Source organism: Salarias fasciatus, chromosome 5 (genome assembly GCF_902148845.1).
Source record: "Salarias fasciatus chromosome 5, fSalaFa1.1, whole genome shotgun sequence".
Taxonomy (NCBI): domain Eukaryota; kingdom Metazoa; phylum Chordata; class Actinopteri; order Blenniiformes; family Blenniidae; genus Salarias; species Salarias fasciatus.
Window position 1 is genome coordinate 6451752 of NC_043749.1, and position 24187 is coordinate 6475938.

Below are 24187 nucleotides of genomic sequence, written 5' to 3' on the forward strand. Positions count from 1 at the left end.
ATGAGAGAGCGTGTTGGCCTGAGACAGAAATGTTCAGATGATTATAGTCACCTTGCACTTAGTACTTAGAATATTTATTTCAATAACTTTATACTTTCACCTCACAGCAAAAATACACCTTCTCTTTGTGGAGTTTGCAGGCATTAGCTTCTCGCTTCCTTTAACTATCCAAACATGCATTTAAGGTGAAGTGGTGAAATTTTGTCTCTCACATCTGAATAACATCTTAATTTGCCCAAAACCTTGAGGTAAGCGGCAAATCTCTACGTCTAAACACCAAGCGATTCGACTGACACACACTGACTCTCCACACAGCTGCTTTCAGATGCTAGACAGGATTATGCTCCAAAGATTTTATAGAAAAAGATTTTATTACTTCGATAAAGAACAAAACACACAAATGAACCTGGAACTATGCAGGGCATGAATGAAACGACCCAGGCTGATCTAAAGAGAAGACAGAACACTCCAATAGTGAGCAGAAAATAAAGCAAAGTCTGAGTCAAGACTTTTTTGATTTAATGTTGGCTACAAGCAGTCGACACCCACCTACGTGCATCAATACTCTTCATTCAGCAACCAGCTCACAATCCTCAGATGGCTCTGCTGTCTGGCTGCAGGAGCTCCGGCGCAACAAGGTGAATTAACATAACTCAGCATCTCTGAGACAATAAAGCCCCGAGCCCATTTAGGATGCCGGCTCCCGGCCCGCATCCCCACTCGGGCTCCGCACATCCTAATGGAGCCAGGCCGTGGGCACTCATGTCCTTGAGGCGGTCCAGCCGATGTCCTAATCGACAGCGAGGCAGTCCAACCGAGAGCTGGCATCAGCCCTGGGGACGGGCTGGCACCGGGCAGCGCCGCGCCGCGCCGCACCGCACCGGCCTCTTCCAAGCAGGGGCTCAAGGGAGCCCGAGACAGCCTGGGGTAATGAAAGACAACAGCGCTGCCTGCCAGCGGAACGGCTGCCACGGAAAGAGGGCACAAAGGGAGAGCGGCCGTGCCAGCTGTGGCACTCCAACATGCGCCGCTCTGCTACCTGCTGCATCTGAGTTGTACTTTATTAGGAGTGTGTTTCTCACCTCAGCACCTCACAGCAGCAACAGGTAGGAATATCTATCAAACCTGCAATTAAAAAGGTAAAAAAAAAACCTCATCATTTATAAGTGAGGAAGGCATTATTGGGGTTCTTTAGAGCTTTCTGACATGTTGGCGTTGATTTTGTGCCTATTATTTTGATCACTGTCTCGCGTCTGCGTCAGGAACTAGACTTAACGCAGAGTCGAAGCCCACACATCACTGAGCTTTATTCAGTTTTAGCCAGCGATTACATTTTGAAAAGGAAGTCCTGGTTCGGGCTGAGGCATCACTGATACATTCAGAAAACCCGCATTCAAAAAACAAATATAGAAATCAGAGAGAATGAACAGTATATATATTTATGAAAAATGATATAAAAATCGATTAGAGTAAGTTGTTGAAACGTGTATTTCATTGTGTTTTCAGTCCTCCAGAATCACACAGAAAATAGCTGCAAATTCTAACTTTGTGTTTGATTTGAATCGGCGTCACACTTCATCTTTAGCACGTTTGTTGATCCGAAGGATGCACACGAGGTGTGTTTCCAAGATCACTCAAAATACAGGGAGGAGTTCATGAATAATGCAGAGTACATTTACTACATGTAAAACCACTTGCCCTGTTTATGATTTCACCTGTTTTTAATCTTCCATGATGCACTTAGCTTTCTTTCATTTTCTCCAAATTCAGATTTATTGAATTTACTACTCTGATATATTTGATCACTTCTCGCAGCAACGCTTCCCGCTCCAGCTTGTGCGGGCTCAGCGCTCCATCCAATCGATCTACGGCAAACACACACAAACAAACACGGCTGCAATATTGTTTTCAGTGTAAACAAGGGCTAATGCAAGAAAACCCTCATCTGAATACTCATGTTTGATGCCACTCGGGTTGTTATTCTGAGTTAATCAACTGCCAAATGCACACGATCTGAAAGCTCAAACTAATTGTGCAGGTGTGCAAGTCAACGTGCCAGACGTTTGGAAATGACGCCCATGCATGTAGTGGAGCAAAACAAGGTTCTGGCCCAGAGGTGAACCGGGGGTCTCCTCTCTGTGAGATGTCCAGGATGAACAATAACGGAGACAAGAAGACAGATGACGTGAAAAATGACTTCTGGTGTATTCAAACCTGAATATTTACTTTGAGGAAACACACCCATCATGCAATGATGCAAAAAAAAAAAAAAGAAAAAAAGGAAAACCATCTGGAACCAAGATACTGCTTTAATTTGACACACTGAAACCCTTTTAGCTGATTTTTCCCAAAGTGAACTGCTTTACCATTATGATCCTGAAAGTCCTGAAAGTGTTCCTGACCTTTTCCCATCTTGAAGAAACATACGCCCATTAACAGGTGAGTCAACCTTTGTTTTTGGTAGTTTCATACACCTTATTTGCAAATTAAAGAATTGTTTTGAAGAGCAACGGTTGCCTCGAGGCAACAATGTACCATTATGGAAAATTCTGTATGTTGCCTTGAGGCAACTGCAGAATCAGTGAGGCAACCTGGGATCCTGGAAGCATGTGTTTGTATATATATTTTAAACACAAAGGCAGATCTTTGGTTTCAGAGGAAAAATCAGCACAGATTGCTTGAATTCAAAGCAGGAAGAAAGGAAATCCTCACTGAAAAGAGGCAAAGGGCCCAGATGTAACCTTTTTTCAAAAAACTATTTCACTGAGTTCATGGTTAGAATCTCTGCTTTGGTTTCATAGTTTCTTTAACTAATTGTCTTAAATGCCTTGCTTTAATGAATTTCTGTTATTTCCTTGTAGAGTGCTGTGAATTTTCTTGAGTCTGAAAGGTTCTGAGAGTATATAAATAAATTTGCCTTGCCTGAAGTTCAAAGAATTACTCGTAGATTCTCCTGAATATTCCAGGCTGTTCCACAGTGGTACAATATATTCTCTTTATATACAATTTATTCATTTATTTTGTATCTGAAATGTCATGTTGAAGACACTAAATATCTAATATATGTTTAGAAATAATGTTCAAATTGGAAAAAAAAAACCCTCAACACAATTTTATCTTCACTCAAACTATAAAACCTTCCAGAAAATCAAACTGAACAAAGTGTGGGTCAGTTTATTTAGTACATTTTATCAACAAAAGACAATTTTTTTCTCATATTGGCATCATATAGCGTATATAAGGGTTAAATGATTCCAGTTCTAATATTCTTCTATCTTAAATCTTCTTTTGTAAAGATTTCTTAGTATAGAAGAGCTCAAGATCATATAGCTTGAACACTCAACTAATGAGGAGCACTGACTAAAGTAGTAGTATTCATTAAGATTCCAAACAAAAGCCATCCAGACAAAGACGTTCCTCTTCATTAAAACATGCTCGTTACCAAAACCAGAAAAATTAATTTAACTGTGATATCAATTGTAATTTTAATCTACCAACCTCTGGAACGCAGAAACACAAATCAAAAACCCGCCGCCACGCAGGAGTCGCCGGGTCGTGCTTTAAACTTTGAGATGTAAGGAACACGTGTTGGTAGGTTAGCCTGTTAGCCCGAGTGCCGGAACACGTGGAAGGTGAAGGGCTGGGCAGAGAGGGGGAATAACTGCTATTCAGCGGTGTCAGAGGTAAATGATACCAGGCTAACCTCCGTGTTCCCCCCGTCCCCCTCTACATGAGGAAACCCGCCTCACCCCTTAATTAGCACATGGATATTGTAATTAGACGCCAGCATGAGGGCAAGGATGGAGCGAGGAGAACCAGCATGGCTGCTCCGCTCTGCTCTTCGCCAGTACAGTGAGAGTGACGGTTCATGTTTTTGCATGGAGCTCTTATCCAGGTTGACACCTGGAATCTTCTTTATTTCTCCTCCTCCTCCTCCTCCTCCTCCCTCTCCGCCGAGCGTGCCGGCACACGTGCAGCTGGGTGCCTGTGCTTGTTTGTGTTGATGACCTTGACAGCAGGTGGGTGAACTCCCAGGTGTGTCCCAGTTTTAGTGGGAGGATCACAGGCAGGTGGGACCGCTCCTGGCTCGATGTGTCCAGATTAATGAGCTTTCCCTCACTCACATCAGCTGCTGCTGCCGCCGCACGCGGGCCAAGCCGGGAACAGGGACACAGACCTGGCCCGCATTCACCGCGCTCATTTATATTGTTCCACAAATGTGTCACGCCATCATGCTACGCCAGCACCATACAAAATTTGGATAAGGAAGGGCCATTGATGCATTGTCTCTTCCGGTTTTGTTCTTGAGATTTTACCCGTAATTATTCTCACCTTACTGTTGGTAAAACCCCATTTTAATTTCCACTGTGTTGCCTGGCCAGGTTTAGTGCTGATAGGGACCGCTGGGACTTCTCAGAATATAAACATTATGAGACACACTCAATGGTGCTTTTATGTGCGCAGTAAAACCAGCCAGCTAAGTTACGAGAGTGAGATTATCGTCATAATGACGGCGTGTGAATGTGAGCGTTTCTCTGATTTTCCCCAGCCGTATCAATACATGTAAGCTATTTTTTCCACTGTAACGCAATAAGGACGGGTTTCTCTGTGTGTGTTTGAGAGGAAGGCTGCAGCGGTCCGCCGTGAAAGCGCCGTTGTTCACAGTCACCTGCACAGGATAAACAAAAGTTGACCCTCTGTGACCTTCCTCATTAGGAGAATAAGATGTGGATTGGAGCTGTGGTGGTGTGTGTTGGTGGTGTGTGTGGGCTGGCAAACAGCAAATGCAAGCAGCAGTAGCGGCGGCGGCGGATGAGACAAAAGAAGAGGGGAAAAAAGCACACTCGTATGAACTCATAAGCCGAGCGGCGCTGCATTCACATGGCCATTATTTCACTGCTGCACTGAGGTAAAGCATCAATATTAGTCTGTTTGTCACAAGGATTTAACTCAATGAGGGAATTTCTGCTTGGTTTGATTAAAAAAGGGTAAATTCAGGTGAAAATGATCCAGATTTTTAAATTTCAGTAAACATTATTGTGTTTTTTTCAGACAGAGAAACTAGAACTGGATCTGTTAACTGTGACTTAGATGATCTCAAAACTCACTTAAACAAAACTGAGCAAAAAGCTAAAACGGATGACTGTAAATAGAAATCGATCAAATTGATTTAGACTCCAGTTAAACTTTATTTGGACTTATTTTCAGAGTGGATTCAGGATTCAACAGCCAAAGTTCTCTCGCTGGTCAGGGCATTATGCTTTTTCAGGGTTACTAAAATAAGTAAAACAAGCACACACTGGCACACACTGCAGTGCTATATTGTAATGAGTCTGCGGCTTTAGTCTTACTGGAGCCGGATCCAAAGGCTCAAACACAATTTGTCTCAGTTTGAAGAACCTTCAGCAGTCTGCACTGCTCTCCATGCCAGCAGGATGGAGTGTGTGTTGTCTGCGGCTCAGTGACACAAATCAATCTGCTCATATACGACTTGCAGCTCCGTGATTCCTGAATTCAGGACAGCAAGCGCCCAGACATGTTTTACCTGAAATCTGATCTTACCTTCTGTGAATGATCCAAACCACGCACTCTTCAGTTCTATTGACATGTCATGAGCGTTAAAAACCCTGCTCAATAACCTTCAGTCAGCTCCCTGGTGGCCGGCTGGATCAGATTCAGAGCTTGTGATTGTCGCTGCCTCGTCAGATACTTTTTTTTTTTTTTTTCTGTGGGATCAATTTCCTTCAGCTCAGTAATGTGTTCTATCGTCCTCTCATCCATCCATCTGATATTTATGCTTCCAACTCATGTGGTTGAGGCGTTTCCAGCAGACACAGGACAGGCCGCCACAGGTCAAACACAGAGACCAGGAACCACATACACACACACACACTCACGCTCAGAACCACAGGCAGCTGCGACACACCGATTAACCTCTAATGCATGTTTGCGTTTGGACTGCAGGAGAAATCCTGCAAACTGCACATAGAAAGAAAGCCACTGGCTTGAAACTGGTACCTTCTCTTTATGAGGTGAAAGTGCTAACTCACAACTGTGCAGCTTTTTGTTAATAGAAGATATTCAGAATTTAATGATCAAAGCTTAAGAACATTTTTTAGTTGAAGATCATAATAGCGCAACCTGCGGCTGCTTTTTCTTTTTGATAGTAAGTATGATTCATGTTGCCTCTAAAATGTCTTTAATGTCAATAAATGGCATGAAAGATTTGATTAACAAAGCCACCGAGGACAAACTGAATGTGACATGAAAATCTGTAAAAGGACCAAACTCAACATGATTATAACCTCACAGTTTCCTCACAGCAGCACTTCTTTATTCAGCTTCTGCTTTGACATTGTGGACTGAAATCTTTGCATTGGTAAGTGTTTTTGGTTTAAATTACAGCAGGACTTCCTGCATGTATCTGAGGATGTGAAGTTAAAACCTTTGCACCACTTTCATAACCGTCCACAGTTCTTCTCTTTCATATTTATTTTTCTGACCCCGGCCGGTCGAGTCAGATAAACCTGGTTCTCCTGCAGGTTTCTCTTGGTGCTTCTGTTCTAAACCGTCACCTCTGCTTCGCTGAGTGGGAGGGTCGGACGTGTTTCCTCCGCTGTGTGAGAACATTCAGTGGCGACTGTGTTCTAAATAAAGCGGTACTGTCCTCAGAGGCGTGCTGAGGGTCGACCCCTTCTTCTATGGATGATATATAAACCATCTCTCTACGCATTAAATGGGTGGAACAGGTTTGAAAACATCTGTGTCAGTTCAAGTTTGGATACGGAGATGTTTCATTACTCACACAGTGTGTGTGTGAAAGTTCTTCTATTATACTTGGAATAGACACACAATAAGTGGATAATTACAGAACACAAAGACTGTCGTAAATGACATGCTTCCAGTGGAGTAATGACATGTTATGTACCTCAGTTCAGCTCGCCTGTGCAACGCTGATGAACCATCCTCATGCTGGTTGTGCTGCTGCTCGTTTTTGTAACGAAATCACACACGACGGGATTTCTGCTGGGATCGCGAGACCACACTGACCTCTCTGTCCAGCCCGGCCGCCATGGTCACGATGTCCCCGGTCTCGCTGTTGATGGTGAACATGGTGGGGATGGGGCTGTGCGGCGACTGGGACAGGATGCGGTAGCGCACCATGCCGTTGGCCGTGGTGGAGTCGTCCGAGTCGGTGGCCGTCACCTTCATCACGGACGAGCCTGCGGAGAGAAAGACGGTGAGGCTGTGACGACATGTCAGGAAGAATAATACCGACGTGCACATGAGCGCATACAGCAAGAAGAAGAGGTCAGATCTGGAAAAAAAAAGGAGAAGTCGAAAAGAAAAGTCTTTGTAACACAAAGACCTGCTTCTCAAGGCCCTTCTGCACACACGTTCTGAAAGCACACACAGCAAAATGAAAGGTTCTGGTAATGAAATTGAGGGAAATATCAAAGAGAAGGAAGGGGCCTTTGAGAAGACTCGGAAGACAACAAACTCATTTATGAACTTGAAACAAGTCAATCATACTTTCTAAATTGCCGTGACATTTTTTTTTTCTCTGTTCTTCAGCAAAAGAACTTTTGGGAGAGCGAGAGCCATTACAGGCGCCCGGCGCAAAACACAAACAAAATCTGTTAAATAAGCCGCTATTTTAAGCTGCGCCGCTTTGTCCTCTGTACATTTGGTGCTCGTGGGGCAAAGTTTCCACCTCTGCAGAGTCCATTTAGTAATGAGCTGCACTGAGTCTTCTGCTATTTCCACCATCCATTATTTCAGCCTTCAGCGGCATCGTGGCTCCCCTTAATGCTCGGATACTCTCTCCCTATTTGTCTTGGAATCACAGATATATACTGCCATTTAAAGCAGGCAGCGGCATCGACGAGGTGAGACAAAGGGAGCCTTCGCAAGTGTGTGTATGTAGGGGGAGAAAGGATTCATGTCTGCATTTACTTCCAGCCACATATGAGCACATCTGTACGCATGCACGTGTGTGTGCGCGTGTGTGTGTGTGTGTGTGAGGCCCCGCGTCTTCCCCAAGCAGGAATATTGATTTGCACGAGTTTGTCAGCTGGGCTCACAAATGCGACCGGGCAATTAGGAGCACTTTGTGCTGGAAAGAGGAGGGATCACCTCGGCTCTCGCTCGGGCTTCTGTGAAAATGTCACTTCCCATCAGGCAGCCATTTACAGGCGACTGCTGTGGCCGCCGCCGCCGCCGCCGCCGAGAGACACGGGGACTGTCAGCTCGCAGGAGAAGTGACGACCGAGGCACAAACATGCACGAATGTAAAGCTTTCTGAGAAGATCTCAGGAGGAAGATGACAAGAACAAGGAAAGCCGGGGTGTGTGGTGAAGGAAAAATGGCGAGGCATAACAACACAGTGGCTTTATGCGTCATAAGTTTGATAATGTTTCCAAAGGTTAAAAACGCCACTATTTTCCTGTAAGTGGGAATCGAAAAGTAACTCAGCAGCTAATGCATAAGCACTCTGTTTACCTCAGTGGGAATGATGGTGGGTGGCAGATGCCATGCTGCGCAGGCACTAAATCAGTAGTGTTCAATTATCACATCAAAAGCCATCGGAATAATCCAACATTAAAAAAAAAAAAAAAAAAAGAAACATGTCGTGTTTGTTTTCGAAAAGAGCAGAAGGAGGAAAGTCAAGTTTTGCTTCACGTCCTCCCAAAATCATAAATGGGGGAGTCGTGACCGAAGCCACGGAGCTGTGGATTTATGTGGATTTGCCGGTCCCGCCCCCCTCCGGCTCGGAGCAGTTACAGGTGTCTCCATTCCTATAATTGCGTCTAGATGGCACCATCATTCCTGTGACAGCCTGCATGGACAGGATAATTGTAGCCTCAAATTCTATTTCAAACTTCATTAAGTTTCTAAGCAGGATTTGTCACTTTGACCAGAAAGGAAAAGAAGACACTCCAAGGAAAGACGGGGAAAAGAAAAACAATTACTGCTATTCCACTGGGGACAGCGTCAACACATAATCAGCCTTCCAGTTCCTGCAGGGAGGGAAGGGCAGTGATGAGTTGCAGGGTGATGCTGCGATCTTTCATTCCACTGCGGAAGATTGAGTAATGTGATGATGGTGTGATTTCAGATCCAACGAGTGAAAGCTAAGCCTAAAAGGGTTAAACCCTGAGCCCGCTTAATTCCTATTTAATTTGAACACTAATTCCAAATCCTAATTGCTTTTCCGCCCAAAGTCACTGGGCCTGAAAATTTGGTGGCAGGGGCATATACTGTTGGCTGTTTGGCTCACGTGACACCAGAGATCACCGGTGAGCTCTATCTGCTGCCTAAACATTAATCAGGCGGAGTCAACATCTGCCTCCCAATTAGAAAGAGATGGAGCAAAAATAGAGCAAGATGGATACGCACAGAACAAGCCAGAGGAGCCAGATAGGCACACACAGATTCACAGATAAGAGGCAGGGGAGGAAACTGCAGAGCGGAGGAATAAAGAGGAGACGGGAGCAGCGGTGAGAGTTCATAAAAACTACAGAAAGCGCACGAGGAAGTCAAAGAGCGCGAGGGCAAAGGATGGACGGTGTAAGAGGATAATAATTCTCATCAGTGGAGGGAAGATAGAGGTTAGCTTTGAGGAGGGAAGAGCGGTGGCGGCGCAGCAGATAGAGAAGGAGAAGCAGGGGGTGAGATGTGAGAAGGTTGAAATGTGGCGAGTCTGGGCGGAAGTCATGAGGAGGGGAAGAAGAGTTTCTGAGAGAGTCCACTAAACCGTGAGGACCACGAGGACACAGGCAGGCCGTCTGAACCCTTTTCATGACAGCTTCAACACTTTGATGTGAAGGACAAACCAAAGGTAGACTTTTAGAGTCTTACTTCATATGTTGGACCACGGAAGGCAGACCTCTGTGCTAATGTGAAGGACAGAAAACTGGGTTTATTATACAAAGAAGAAGGTACAGAGGAGCTGAGCTGTCTGGGATAGTTTTAGGTATCTATAGTTGCAGCTGGACGGAAAGTCTGAGGTGACTGGAGATGGACTACTTGGTGTTACATGGACGTATAAAGTCATCAGTACAAAAAAACCAAAATGAGATTATTTTGAGATAAAATTCAGATTTTTCTTTATTGATCACTGAGGCAGAGCTGGTAGATTACATTTTGCTCAAACAGATATTTAGTTGTTCCATTGGCATTAGGAAACACATGTACTTTACAGAGTCTACAGCACTCAAAAAGCTAATGTATCACTAAAGCAGGGGTAAAATAGTTTAAAATTTAAACTTTAAATGTATTATTTGTCATAACATAGAGTACGTGCTTTGAAAAAATCTTTTTTCCAAATCTGAAAAAGCAGCAATTACTGCAATCAGAACATATAGCAAAACTCTAATGATGCAAAATGCAGTGAAATGTCCAGAAAACTGTTGCATTTTCGGCCTTTTGCATACATGTTTTCACAATCTTTAACACTCCCTCAATCTTGTTTTACCTTTTTTTTTTAAAGGTTGATTTGTGTTGGTAGCTTATTTTAGAAATTTAACTGAAGGACAAATTTACATAAAACCCAACATTTGTGGTAACAGCAGTGACAAGAGGATGTTCAAATTCAAACCAAACAGTACCTCCATTAGTTAGCAGAAGCAATACTCAAGAAGAAAACAAAATAAAACTTGGTGGTTCCGTCTTCGATGGCCATGAAACTAACATGAGTCTATTTTTAATTACCACCTGATTTTGCTAAAGGTCAAAAGGTGCGATTGTCCAGTGCCTATAAAAAGCATTGCATAAAAACACACGCTATCGGAACCACAAATTGGGAAAATTACAACTGTGTGGGTCTAAAACCAGCAGAGATCCTTGCACTGCGTCGAACACTGGGCCTGAGAAATGACCCTGTGTGTCTAATAGTAAAACGGAGATATAACCACCAGCCTGGGACAGGTAGTCTGGAACATGTGGGTGTTTGAACTACTGGACGCTTGTAATGAAAGATCCGGCTGTGGGAATTGTAGGATTCAGCGCTCTGTGAACCCGATCCATAATGACTGAGAGTCAGGCGGGATTTGGCCGATCCTTATTGGATCTGTCACTCACAAGTCCGCAAACTTCACACCGCTCGGATTTGTTGGAATACCTTCTGTAAATGGTACGAATAGAGTAAAGGAAAATGAAGAGAGGTTATGTAATTTAGAAGAACAAAACACATTTCCAGACTTGACATGGTGGTACAATGGCATCCCAACAACACACACACACACACACACACACACACACATACGCCAAAGAAAAGGCTTGCAGATGTGTATACCTCCTGAATCTCAACAAAATGTTTTCAGACTGTTTGATCCAGCTCCTGTTGGGAGTCTGGCAGGGAAAAAAAAAGAGAGAAAGCAGTAAACATCATAGCTGGAATCTGTTGGAGGCTCAGGGGCAACACACTCCGTCTAACGACCCGCCGTCCCGGCTGCCAGCGGAACATGACAGCTGACATCCAGAAGACCTGCAATTTCTCCAATTATCCACAAGTATCAATCATACTGAAAGACGATATGGATTTCAAAAGAACATTTTTCTGAAGTGTGTGTGTGCGTGTGTGTGCAAGGAGTTTTAAAGAAGAAAGCTGAATATTTCAGAGGTTAAATAAGAGATTAAATTATCAGTTGTGTGAACAAACAACACATCCCTGATGAAACTAATAGAACACATGATTTGAGAAAAGTCCATGATTGTGCTGATGAATAAGTCGTCTCTTTAAGGCCCTGCACACAGGTGAAACTGACTTCGTCTAAGATGGCAGGTTAACCGTGGCCCCCGCTGAGACGATACACTGACTGCCAATGAGGACCGGAGTGTGAAACACCTCCGAAGCTTCCCCGAGCATCCACCTCCTCTGTTTGCTTCCATCGCTCCACGTCCCTGCTGCAGTGCCAATCTCTAATTACTCACCCGCACCCCCCCACCACCACCACCGCCCCCTCAGGCAAGTCAGGAACGGAAAGTCTCTTAAATCTCTCTGCAACTGTTAGGAGAGAGAGCGAGAGGGAGGAAAACGCAGTCCCCCCCTGTCCCCCCTTGGGAGGGTAAATCGACTGTGAGAGAAGGCACTCAGCTGCTGGTTTTGATCTTGCACTCTCATTTCAGAAGGCCTTTTTGAGAGAGACGGTCCATAAAAGGGAACAACTTGCTGTCAGGATGGGGGAGAAGGTGGGTGGGGGCGCAGCATCACTAGGCAGATGTTCTGAGTACACTTGCTGCCTCTGAAGAAGTCACGCCATCTCCACCAATCTTTATCTGGAGCCACTTAGAGACATGTAAGGACTGTTTGATGTCCCAATCTTGAGGCCTTTCTGGACTTTCGGATCATTTTTCTGACCTTATTGACACCAGTCTCACATGCGCGATGGTTTGTTTCGCACGAGTTCCACTCCAGGTGACTTCTGGCCACCTGATCCTCAGGTGGCCAAAACCTCCGAGCATCTTTTGACTCACATTTGACAGATCTAGCGTTATTACAGTAATACCTTTTATTTCCTGCCTGTGACATTCTGCTCCGCATTCTCTGCATAAAATCACATTATTAGTGACAGATTTAGTGTGCACGGAGCAGAGGCCTGGTGGCGGAGAGTGACAAATGCAGCAGTTTCCAACTGGTCCCGCTCGACGGTTTGATCACATCTTTCCCGACGTGGCATCTGCCGATGGCGATAAGGGCCGTTCCCGGCAGGTCCTCCTCTTTGAAGGCTTTCACACGGCGCTAGATGTGAAGATGAGTTGTAATGCTTCACAGAACCTTTGATATCAGGGTCTGTAGATACTGAAAGTGATGCCACTGTAGCTTATTGCAGACTGCTTCTATAGCGTCGGGGGGAAAAGGGATTCTACGGAGTTTTTTTTATTTTTTTTTTATTTTAGCGAGATATCAAAAAGAAAGCTTTTCTTTTGCTGCTACTTGTTTCTTTTGCAAATATACATACCAGAGTTCACAGAGACAGTACTTTGGACGCCTTGCCTTCTGGGCTTTGTCCCTAAAGATCCTTTCGTTTTAGTCAAACAGCGTTGTCAAAAGTACATTCCAACTACGTGTGACCAACAGTTTTATGTTTTTGAAGATGTAAACAGTGTATTAAAAATCTACTATGTTTTAAGTTGTGAAGCACATGATGAACTGAGACATAACATTGTTGAAATTTCAGGTTCACCATGTATCAAAATGATTCTCCTTGAGTAGAAGCTTATTTAGGAATTAATATTTTCCAGATTTAAAATATAAACCCTATTGGTGTACAAGAAAACTCACCTGCTGTATGTGAGAAAATTCATTTTTCGAGTTTTTAAGGGTTTTGATCTCAGTAGAAAACCTTTAATTTTTTACATTTCATGGAAAAAATTGTGAGGTGTTTGGTTTTTCTGTCTTTTGTAAAGAGCTACAATAGAGTTTTGGGAAACGCATGATTACAGTTATACATGTGTATGAAAACTCATGTACATCGCAGACTGTTTGAACCTGCCGAGGCAGCCGAGCAAGACAACTGAAACCTACTGGGAGGTCTGATCGCCCGGAGCAGCACCTGTCAGCTGGAGAGCCGAGGACGGTTTCAACAGCCCACCTGTTGCAGGGATGCAGAGAGTGGCGTCATCTGAGGTAACACCTGAGAGATTTCATGCTCTCCCCAGCCCGGAGAACACACACTAATCCAGTTTGGCTCTGCGCAGCCCAGCAGCTCAGCAGTGGGTCTTCTGTTAATCACTGAGAAGGTCAGTTTGTCACAGCGTTCATGTTGCACATATTCACAAAGCGGCTACACGGCGCACGGACTGTGAATAAGTGTCAAAAACAAAAACATAAAGCAGCTTTTGTGTTCACAAGGAATGAGGAATAAAAGAGAGAGAAGGTGAAAATGGGGATTTAAGGCACTCCCAAACACCCAATAATGTATAATTTGAGCTTCAAAGAACATCAATTTCCCTTTGTCTCATCACTGGTTGTTCTTTTATTGAACGTTTGTCTTTTTGGTTGTTGCCCTAGGTTTCTGAATTCAAAGTAGTAGAGATTTAGGCATGTTAGGGAAGGTGATGCAAAGAGGGTTTAATTGAAGTCAGAGTTTACATTAATAATGCACCTCATCCTCGCTGCATATCTCACGTTTGGCCGAGCTCTGTGGCTGCGGGGAGGAAGGCAGCGCTGGCGAGGAGGAAAAAAAAAACCCCATCATCAGCAAAGCCAGGCGGCTCTTTACTCCAGGTCTAAACACAAGTTCAATAACAGCAAGTAAAAGATTAAACTGGCAGAGGATGTATTAAAAGGCTTGAATACGCCAAAAACAGTATAAAGGTGCGTCTCCTTGAACCTCCATTGAAGATGAATGCTGTTCATTCCCTTATTCTTTGACTAAACAGGCAATTAAAGCCAACATGCTTTCTTCTAATTAGAATTCAACCATTCAGAGACCAATGATGGAGGACAGGAAGAAGAAAAGGGACGCCTCAGACAATATGCTTTTTTTGACACCTCACTCTCGACACCCAGCCACGTGCGCTCCACAAACAAATGCTCCACAGCAGCGACTGCTTAATGAAGAGCAGAGCAATTATGCTGTACACATTGTAATGTGTGTGTGTGTGTGTGTGTGTGTGTGTGCGCCTCCTCGACACGCCATCCCTTCATTCTGCTCCATACAAATTTGAATCCAAACACTCGTGTCGCTCCGTGCTCTCATTTTAACCTACGCAGAGAGAATCAGAGGGAAAAAACAAAGAAAGTAGCTTTTGGATCGTCTGGTTGCCCTCACTAATTAGGAGCTCTGTATACAGACCCACGCTCCACTGAGGAGTAACCAGTGCCCATGTACACACACACACACACACACACACACACACACACACACACACACACACACACACACACACACACACACACACACACACACACACACACACACACACACACACACACACACACACACACACACACACACACACACACACACACACACACACACACACACACACACACACACACACACAAAACATACTTTCCTATATTGTTTACAAATCCCCCAGTGATTAAACTTTGCAGCAGAACAATATCTGAACGCTGTGAAGACAAACACGGGTCCTCGGGGTCTGATTGTTAGAACAAGAGTTCTTCCAGTCGAGACATGAGAGCTGCTTGCACATTCTGCTCCCGTCTCCGGCTCGACGCTGACCACAACTCCTGTTTCTCCATTCCGAGGGAAGGTCTACAACGCTCCATGCTCTGCAGAGTCTGATAATGATGCATCCAGCCAAGACTCAACTAACACGGGCGTCTCAAGAACTGAACCCAAACCTAAAGCTCCACATGTTAATTCACACCTCAAAGCTCCGGCTGGCCAAAATGAGGCAAAGCAATCGAAAGGAAAAGTGACACGTCAAGGTTTTTAAGCGAGGCGAGTGTTTGATTCATGCAATTAAAACCAAACAGGATCCTTCAGTATTAAGATACTGAGCTTTGCAATCACGAGCAACACTTTTTTTCTTGCAAGTTTTAAAGTTAGTTAAATTATATAGAAAAAATCTATAAAAAGCAGTTAGACGTTTATAAAATGGACTAAAGTAATAAGAGGATATTTTCATCAGTAATCATCATCTGAGAAAAATATGAAGATAAAAAAGTGTTAATTTTACATGGTAAAACATGAGTGTGAGCTTGTTTTAACAGGCATCCTGAGACGAACTCCATCAAAAGACCTTTTATAGCAGAAGACTGAAGTCTCTCAGAGAACAAGAACGTACCAAAGTGTGACGAGCCAGAAAACGGGACGCGACATCCGCTGGTGAACCGCGGCACGGGCGGCGTGGCTTCAGATTCAGTGTCATTTCAATTAAAAATAAAAGAAACAAAAACACATTTTCTGCTTACATTGTGTTGCGTCATGTTCGCTTTGCCCATCGGCAGTGCAAATGCAGATGACAGAACTTCAATCCAACGTCTCGTATTTTAAACCAAATTTCCAAAAAGAGGCTGGAACGATGAGCAAAATGTAAATAAAACGGGCCGTGGTCTTCTGAAATTCAGACAAACGCATGTTTTACTTACAATAGAACTTAACAAATGGTGAATCTAATACATTTTCATGAGTTCATGTTTCCTTCCTTCTCAGCTTCTTGTGACGAGTCTAACCATCAGTGAGGAGACGACTTGCTGGAGTTACTGCAGGGAAGAAACTGTCTCATTCTGGTCTGATGCAGGATTCTAGCTGTTTCAGAGCCTTCTTTTCAGTTTTCTTTTCTTTTTATGATAAAGCGAGTGTTTTAGTGGATCAAAGATCTGGGGAGCAGACTAGCCGAGTCAGCACACGAACTGTGAACCGCTGCTGTTGTGGTGAAAGCAGAATGCGGTTTAACTTTGTTCTGAGTGAAAAAACAAGCTTTGCCTAAAGGTGACCTTCTCTGGATGGGAGCAGATGTTCCAAGAACCTGCATCTTTTTTTCAGCATGGATGGATTAATGCAACCCCAACCCATCATAGACTGTCTGAGCCGATAAGAAGCCCGTCCACTGTTTTAAAACCACGCCTGTCCTGAACGCAGGGCTGCTGCAGGGCTTGAAGATCAGGTCTGACCTGTGGGTCTGGAGTCCTGCACACAGCGATGCATCCAGAGTCCAGAATCATCAGCAACATGTTAGTAGTTGTCAGAATCAACAAACCTCTTCAGTGGTACTTTACTGGCATCACTTCATTTCTTTAGAGTGCCATCTTTCCCCGTGATCGTGAACATAAAAACTCTGGCAATGAGGATGAAATCTGCTGCAACCATTCAGTCGACAACAGAAAAAAAGCAAAAGAGAAACCTTCCAATACGTCATCTGAACCCTGAGTGAAATAAAGCAGTTTAACATAATGCAATAATAACTGCTGACAGCTTCTAGGTTTTGGGTTTAAAATAGATTTGGGAAGACCTCGTCTGAAGGAGGTTATTTAAAGTTCAGTCTGTCTCTTTCAGTGTGTCTCAGAAGCAGTTTTTTTTTTTTTCTCAGAGCGATACTGTCTGCTCAAACAGGTAAATATATCTCTATTTTGTTTATAGTGTAGGCGTCATGAATGTAATTGCAAGTCAGCCAGTAATTTGGCGTAAAAACCGACATTAATTAGCTTATTACAACTATTGTATACGTTCTATCAACCATTACTCACCGCAAAGGAAGAGGACTGAAACACAGCCGGTTCAAACCAAAGTCATCTTTCATGGATGAAGACTAAAAACCAAAACTTCTCGACAATACGAGGAACAAGAAACAAGTTGCTTTTTAATTAAAGCAAGGAATCAAACCGAGGAGCTCACAAAGAGAATCTGGCAGAGCAACACGCACAATCTCACTGGATTAGAAACAGACAAAGCCAGAATAAAGTCTCATTCAGGCTTTAAACCCGTCAACAGAGAGACGGAAATGTTCCGGTTTACAAAAAAAGAAAACACGTCAAGAAATGTGTCTGTCCAAACAAAGCCAGAGAAAACGCTGCAGTGTTTACACCAGGCCTGCAGTGGCGCTGTAACGCAGGCAAAGGAAGAGGTGGTGCCGAGATGAAGACGAAAAACAAAACAAAAAAGTGGTTTTGCTCTGTATGGCTGGCTTGATGTGGATGGGATATCAATCTGGTGAGAGGTTTTGGCAGACGGACTTAAACCCATTTCCGTGTGGATGGGACCTTATTTACGACACCGGTGTAACAATTGTTGTCGATCAATTGACGCAAGGCCACCGGCAACAAGAGCGGGACGGCCTGACACAAAAAGAGATGAGGAAGTAAAGTTTACAGAAGCATGGTCACACAGAATGAAACGGTAAACATGAAGGCACTGACAGTATATCAGACAACACCGGCGCCGCTAAAAATAGACGGTGGGGAGACGAAAGTCAAAGAAAAACATGAAAACAATTACAAAGACATGTACGCTATGGCTTCTTGTGAACTCATAATGAGCCTTTTCTTATTAAACTATGATCTCTCAGAAAAATCATGGAAACCAAACAGCCATGAAGACAACTATTACTATACTGTGCATGGAGCGTGACATCTAAATATAGACTTATTTATATCATAGCTGGGAGTTCAGAAATGACTGCGGCTGCAGCAGCGTCAACAAACTGACCATGTTGTCAAATACAGGTTCAATTTGACTTGTACTCACTTTACACGGTCTTTAAAACTGCACTGTTTTCAGAACATTGCTGTGCTAAAGTGATCTAAAGTCATGTTACCAGATCCTTCCATTTCCAGTGATCAGTAAATAGACGTCATTACTTATGTATGTTAACCAGGTACTAATAGTAACACACACAACAAAGGGGACTTTACCTGGTTTGGAGCCTTCGGCCACAGAACCGTTGTAGACTTGGTTCTGAAACTCCGGCCTGTTGTCGTTCATGTCGATCACGTAGATGTAGAGGTCGATGGGATTCTCCACCTGGTTGCCGTTCATGTCCACTGCGTGGGCCCGCAGCTGTTGGACGGGAAAAAAAAAAAAGAAGCATCATTCACAGTCGGCGCCACACACGAGTTTGAATAAATATTCTAAATGTAGCCGAGATAACGTTCGACACAGGCCGCTGGCTTGATTGATGGGAAGCCGCGCAGAGCGTCAGGACCGGAACAAACTCAGCACAACCTTGACTTTGTTAATTGGCAACTTCATTTATCTGGCAAATATTGTGTTTCTTGTCTGCCGACGGGGCACGAGCATCCTGTTGGTGTCTTGGCACGGACCAAAACCCCACAGAGAGGGGCAAAGTAGTGAAATGTTCCAGACACACAAACAACACCTATTTTGTTGTTAGCACAGCCAGAGGCCTAAAAAATATCTGAGAGGTGTTGCTGCTCAAGCTGTGGCTTCTTCTGCTGTTTTTATCATTTTTTTTCCAGGGTTCGGGGGAGAATGTTTGTCTCGGTTTGTTTTGACAAAGCCAACCATTTGGATGGATGTCTGGGGTCTGATGAGCCGTTCCTTGACAATGCGCAGTGTGAGAATAGAGCGAGCAAAGAGGACGGGAACGGAGCGAGAGGAGGGAAAAAAAAAAAGAAAAAGGCGGCTACGATAGAAAAGAGAGCGGGAGAGTGACTGAGTCTTGTGCAAGTAAATGAGAGATGAAAATACAAAGAGGCAGTGTGGGGGTGTGGGGGCTTGAACAGGGAGAGCTGACAAAAGCAATCATCATCTACACTGGGATGTCTTAATCTCCACCACTGCTGTTACACACCCTCCACTCCGCACCAATCCCTACTAATGATATCTAACACAACGCAAAGCTTTGTAATAGCCCTGGAACCAAACCGGCGCTGTTCACCAGGACTTACATTACTCTCATTCAATTGCCTAGAATTTCATATTCTCTGCAGGAATGTTATTCAATCACAGCTTGGCTTGGGAAGTGGAGAAGGCTCCCTCATTCTGGCTGAAACAGACACACTGGCAGCAAAATATTTTGTGTGCAGGCAGAAGAGGAGGGTCGGCCTGTCGGCTCGTTTACAGGAAGTCGTGATGTACTGCGGGGTGACGTGAAAGATTGAATGGCAACACCTGCCTTCACCGAAACGCAACTCATCATGTCGGCTTTTGTGGCCGCCTGTCAGGGATGTGTCACGCCGCACGCAAACACGCGGCCGCCGGAGCGTCCAAACCCCCAATTCAGACACGTGTTTGTGCACATTAACACGGACGGCGACAAGCGCGGCGACACACGCCGGGGGAGGCGCACTCAGCCAATCACGAGAGCCCTCTTTAGCCACTTAATGATCCTCAAGATGCTCGTTTTCCATTGGCTGGAGCACAGCAAACAAACATGGAGAGGAGGCCCAACAAACAAACAGGCCCAATCTGTTTTCTCAGCTGTGAACGCTGCGCACTGAGGTTGTGTGACTGCGATATGTGTAACCGCGTCAGCGCACGAGCGTGTGTGTGTGTGTGTGTGTGTGAACGTGTGATAATGAGTGTGCCTATTCGTCTCTTTGTAAAAGTGTGTGTTTTGCGCCTGTGTTTTCCCTCTCTGTTTATACAGGGATTTATATGAGTTTTTTCTTTGCTTGTAGCCAGAAGCATTTCCGTATATTCTTGGGAGTGTGTTTATATGTTTGTGGTCGTGATGGCATAATTGGAAATGTGATCTGAGGGCCTGCAGGAGGATGTGTGGTACAGGTTGTGAATATATGTGTGTGTGTGTGTGTGTGTGTGTGAAGCATCATTAGTATTCTGCATGGTAAGCTTTACTGTGACTTGCTCAACGACGGAGGAGAAATACAGCTTACACCTGCTCCACCCAACGCCGTCTCCGCTATCTAACATGAAGACGCTCGGTGTGCAGATGAGAGTTCTGGTTTTGAACACAATGCCTTTTTGAGTGGTTTCTTAATTTGTGACAGTGACCAAAAATATTACCTCCGGTGTTAACGTAACCGTCATAATGTTCAGTTTATAGCCTGCAGTGTCGTCCATATCAGTGGCTCAAAGCCCACACTGCATCAGTACGAAGCTCTGATTTAAACGAGGAGTCAGGTGGACACATCCAATCTCCCAATAAGTGATGAGCAGTTTCCCCGCAGTGCTAAAGATTAATTAAAGTATCTAACTTAACCAACCTAAGACAGGGAAAACACTGTGCAATCAGTCGAATTATAATTGGCGCTCCAGCAAACGCTTGTAATTATTTTTAATGGCTGTTTCGAGAGCGTATGCTTGAATATAAGAAAAATATTGGAACAGAGAGTGTCACTGTCAGCTTCACAGCTCCACAACTATGGCTCTGGGCCTGCTTGATACCAATATAAATAATTCACATCGTACTTTCCTGAGGTATTTATGGATTTTGTTCATCATACTCCTGCAGCTATCTTATACATACTGTATGTACACTGTATTTCAGATGACTGTCACCGGTGTGTTCAAGTACAACAGAAACTTCCCCGTCCACAACAGCAGATGCAGCCATGCAAACCAGAACGCCAGAGAGGGAGAGAAGAAAATCCCAGACATCCAGACTTGCTCGTATTTGCTCAGTTCTCCCCGTGCCCTGCTGCCTCACAGTCGCTCTGTCAGACAAAAGTGAAGCTCAGGCTAACACCCACTCTCCTCACCTCACAGATCACTTCCCCCTGGTGCTAGTCTGACAAAAACAGCAGCCTCATCTCTCTTTTCTCTTGAACCCAAAACTAACAAGCAAAGTTTGGCCTACGAGAACACAGCAGTGCTGGGAACTTCCTGTCAAGTTGAAAGAAAGTGAGCCATTGACTAAATTTCCCTTGGGTCAAACGCCAGCTCCATTCCCTGGCACTAAATCATACATCACATCACAAGCAGCGAGGGTCCACGGAGTCTAAATAGGAGGTGAAATCAACTTGAAGTGCCCTCAACCTAACATGCTGTTTTCACTCTGGCTGTGTCAAATAAGAACTGTTTACTGAGAGGCTGTCCTTTCCCAGGGACCAATAACCTGCCTGTTTTATTGATCCCAATTTGCCGGTTGAGTGTAAGAGTAGGTGTGGAGAGACAACAAACACGCACTTAAGACAGTGTCAAGAGTCTTAACACAGCCAGGAGTGGAACAAGAGGAAGGCTTGAAACCCAAGGATCTAGCCACACACTCACAGGCAGAAAAAAAAAATAATCAAGAGACAATAATGCAGACATTTGTGATTAAAGGAAGATGTGCCGGTGGTTGTAGGGTGTGCACGCCGGTGAGCGTGTGCACAGAGAGTCTCAGAGCCCGCCCCCCTCCCCGACCTTCCTCTTTCCTTCCTCCTAAGACAGGAGCAAGCTCTTAAATTAGCTCTATCAGCAGCACGGCCATCTATCATGATGACAGGCACGCGGGCGTGGAGAGCCTGACACCAGTGCTCACCTCAAGAGGAGGTGTTAGTCCACGCTGATATGAACCAAAACCAGCAGAGTGTGTGTGTGTGTGTGTGTGTGTGTGTGTGTGTGTGTGTGTGTGTGTGTGTGTGTGTGTGTGTGTGTGTGTGTGTGTGTGTGTGTGTGTGTGTGTGTGTGTGTGTATGAACCGGTGGCCCAGCTATAAGTCAGGTCTCATGCGGTTTGCATATTTAATTCACACATCCACAAAGCTGTTTAACCTGAGGTTCCTGAGAGAGCTGGGATGAGATCAACCCTCAGCTTAGTGTGTGTGTGTGTGTGTGTGAGTTTTTCTCTTTGCAGGGAGCACAGCCCGAAAGAATATGAAACACAGGTCGAATGTGAAACTTAAGATTATGATCGGGACGTGTAAAACGTATCATGATCTGACAATGAAAGATCCTTGGAACCTTGGAAAAGACACATTGTGATTTTTCTTTGGATATTCAATAACAGCACTGTGACGGTCGAGGTTTTCGGTGCAAAGGAGTTTATTATGTCCATGAGAACTTTTCAATTTAAACTTTATCTATATAGCACCAAACACAACTCAGGCATTTCAAGGTACTTTTACAGAAAAAAGTCCAACTATTACAAGTTTGCATGTGTTATTTTGTGCCACCTGTGTTTTACTCTTTTTGTGAGGTCTGAAAAATCAACATTCTACTCCCTGTTTCAGGCCTTGTACCAAGAAAAATGCTTTTCCTTCAATGTTTTCTATACATGCAAGACTGAGGTGTGGTTTTAGGTCAGAGGTCACACTGGGACCAGTGAAGGTCAGGGCGAAGGGGCGGGGAAAGCGTGCGAGTGCGTGTGTGTGTGTGTGTGTGTGTGTGTGTGTTAAGGGGAAACCTACGGGCCGCACGCAGGCTAACCGTACAGCTGTCAGCGCAGCTGCTCAGAGTGCACGAGGTGAGAGCAACAACGAGCACAAAGCAAAACAAGTAGATGCAAAGCAGAAAGTGTGAGATGGGAAAGAAAAAAAAAAAGATTCTTCTCAGGGAATGAACAAATCCATTACCTATCAGCATGCCGCACAGAAACACGTGAACACTTTAGCAGAAACCCGAGCTGCACCTGCTCATTAGCTCCGATGATGGAGACGGAAACAACGGCTTACCTTGGCTCTCCCTCCCTCCCTCTGTTCTGTCCATCCCGTGCCGCTCTGCGCCGCTAAACCTCGCTCTAAACTGCAGCTTAAGTGGCAGTGTGTTTTGTCAAGGCATTCTTCATTTCATTGCTGGCTTGAGCATCAATCAAGCCCCGGAGAGGCGGGCGTGAAGGCAGAGTAACATCAGAGCGCGGCTCTGAATGGGCTCCGACTTGTGTTTTTGTTTTGGCAGATGAACATTACACCCAAAGGTAGATGAGAAGGAGAAACGCCAAGGCACATTTCCACCAGGATGAATGCGAGATAATGAGACAGATGTAACTGGAGCTGCCGGAGACGCAGGGACAAACCAGGCAGACGGGAGCGATTTGGTCCTTACGTGGAAGGAGGCTCTCTCCTCTCTGTCCAGCGGCTGGGTGACGAACATGTTGCCGCTGATGGGATCTATGTTGTAGATTCCACTCGGGGGCTGGTCGGCGCCGGCTCCAGTGATGCTGTAGCGGATGCCGACATCCTTATCCTGATCAGAGCGGATCTGAGGACACAACCGGAGGAAAAAAAAAAGTTTAGCAGAGCAAGACAGAGAGAGAGAGAGAGAGAGAGAGAGAGAGAGAGAGAGAAATAGTATTTTTTTTCCCCCAGTCTGCTTTTCAGGCTTTGTGCGAACTTGCAATAAAAAGCACAAAATGTTCAGAGCACAGTATGTGGCATAAATTGTCAAAAGCACATTTTGACGCAAAACCAAAGGCACGAGTAAAAAACTGAGCACACCGGAGCTGTTTGATGGATAAATTGATGATAACGCTTCTGCAGAGAGTCTTCTTTTGTGTTCACACTTTGAACCTACAGCCTGAAGGTGGGAATGGAAAATTGAACTCTGTGCAGGGAGGGGAAAAGATCTAATGCCAGAGCATTCGACCTGTTGAGCTTTTGGTTTTCTGTGTCTTTAAAACTGGCATCCTAAGAGGCTTTTCTCTGTGTGTAAAACCCTTTAGTCCAGATAAAACATGCATGGCTGATGGCTATCTTCCTCCATTATGTAAAATTCTCTCTGTTCTCAGCTGCATGTGAATGGCTGTTATTTCAAACAACTCCAGCTGTGAGTGATATATTTTACTTTGGGCAGGTTTCAGCGTTAATGGATCCAGTGTCCTTGCAATGAAAATATCAATATTTTTGCTCAATGCCTTGCAGCCTTTAAAGA

The 24187-nt window shown here is 44.5% G+C and overlaps 1 protein-coding gene across 2 annotated transcripts in view; it reads right to left on the minus strand.

Moving 5' to 3' along the window:
- Nucleotides 1-24187, minus strand: part of cdh4 (cadherin 4, type 1, R-cadherin (retinal)) — a 207621-nt gene that overhangs the window by 26520 nt on the left and 156914 nt on the right. For both annotated transcript variants that reach the window (XM_030092691.1, XM_030092690.1), the window contains exons 6-8: nt 23363-23518; nt 18329-18473; nt 7051-7223 (exon numbers count right to left, since the gene is read on the minus strand). In XM_030092691.1, the coding sequence (XP_029948551.1) occupies nt 7051-7223; nt 18329-18473; nt 23363-23518 (474 nt within the window). The remainder of the gene's footprint in view (nt 1-7050; nt 7224-18328; nt 18474-23362; nt 23519-24187) is intronic.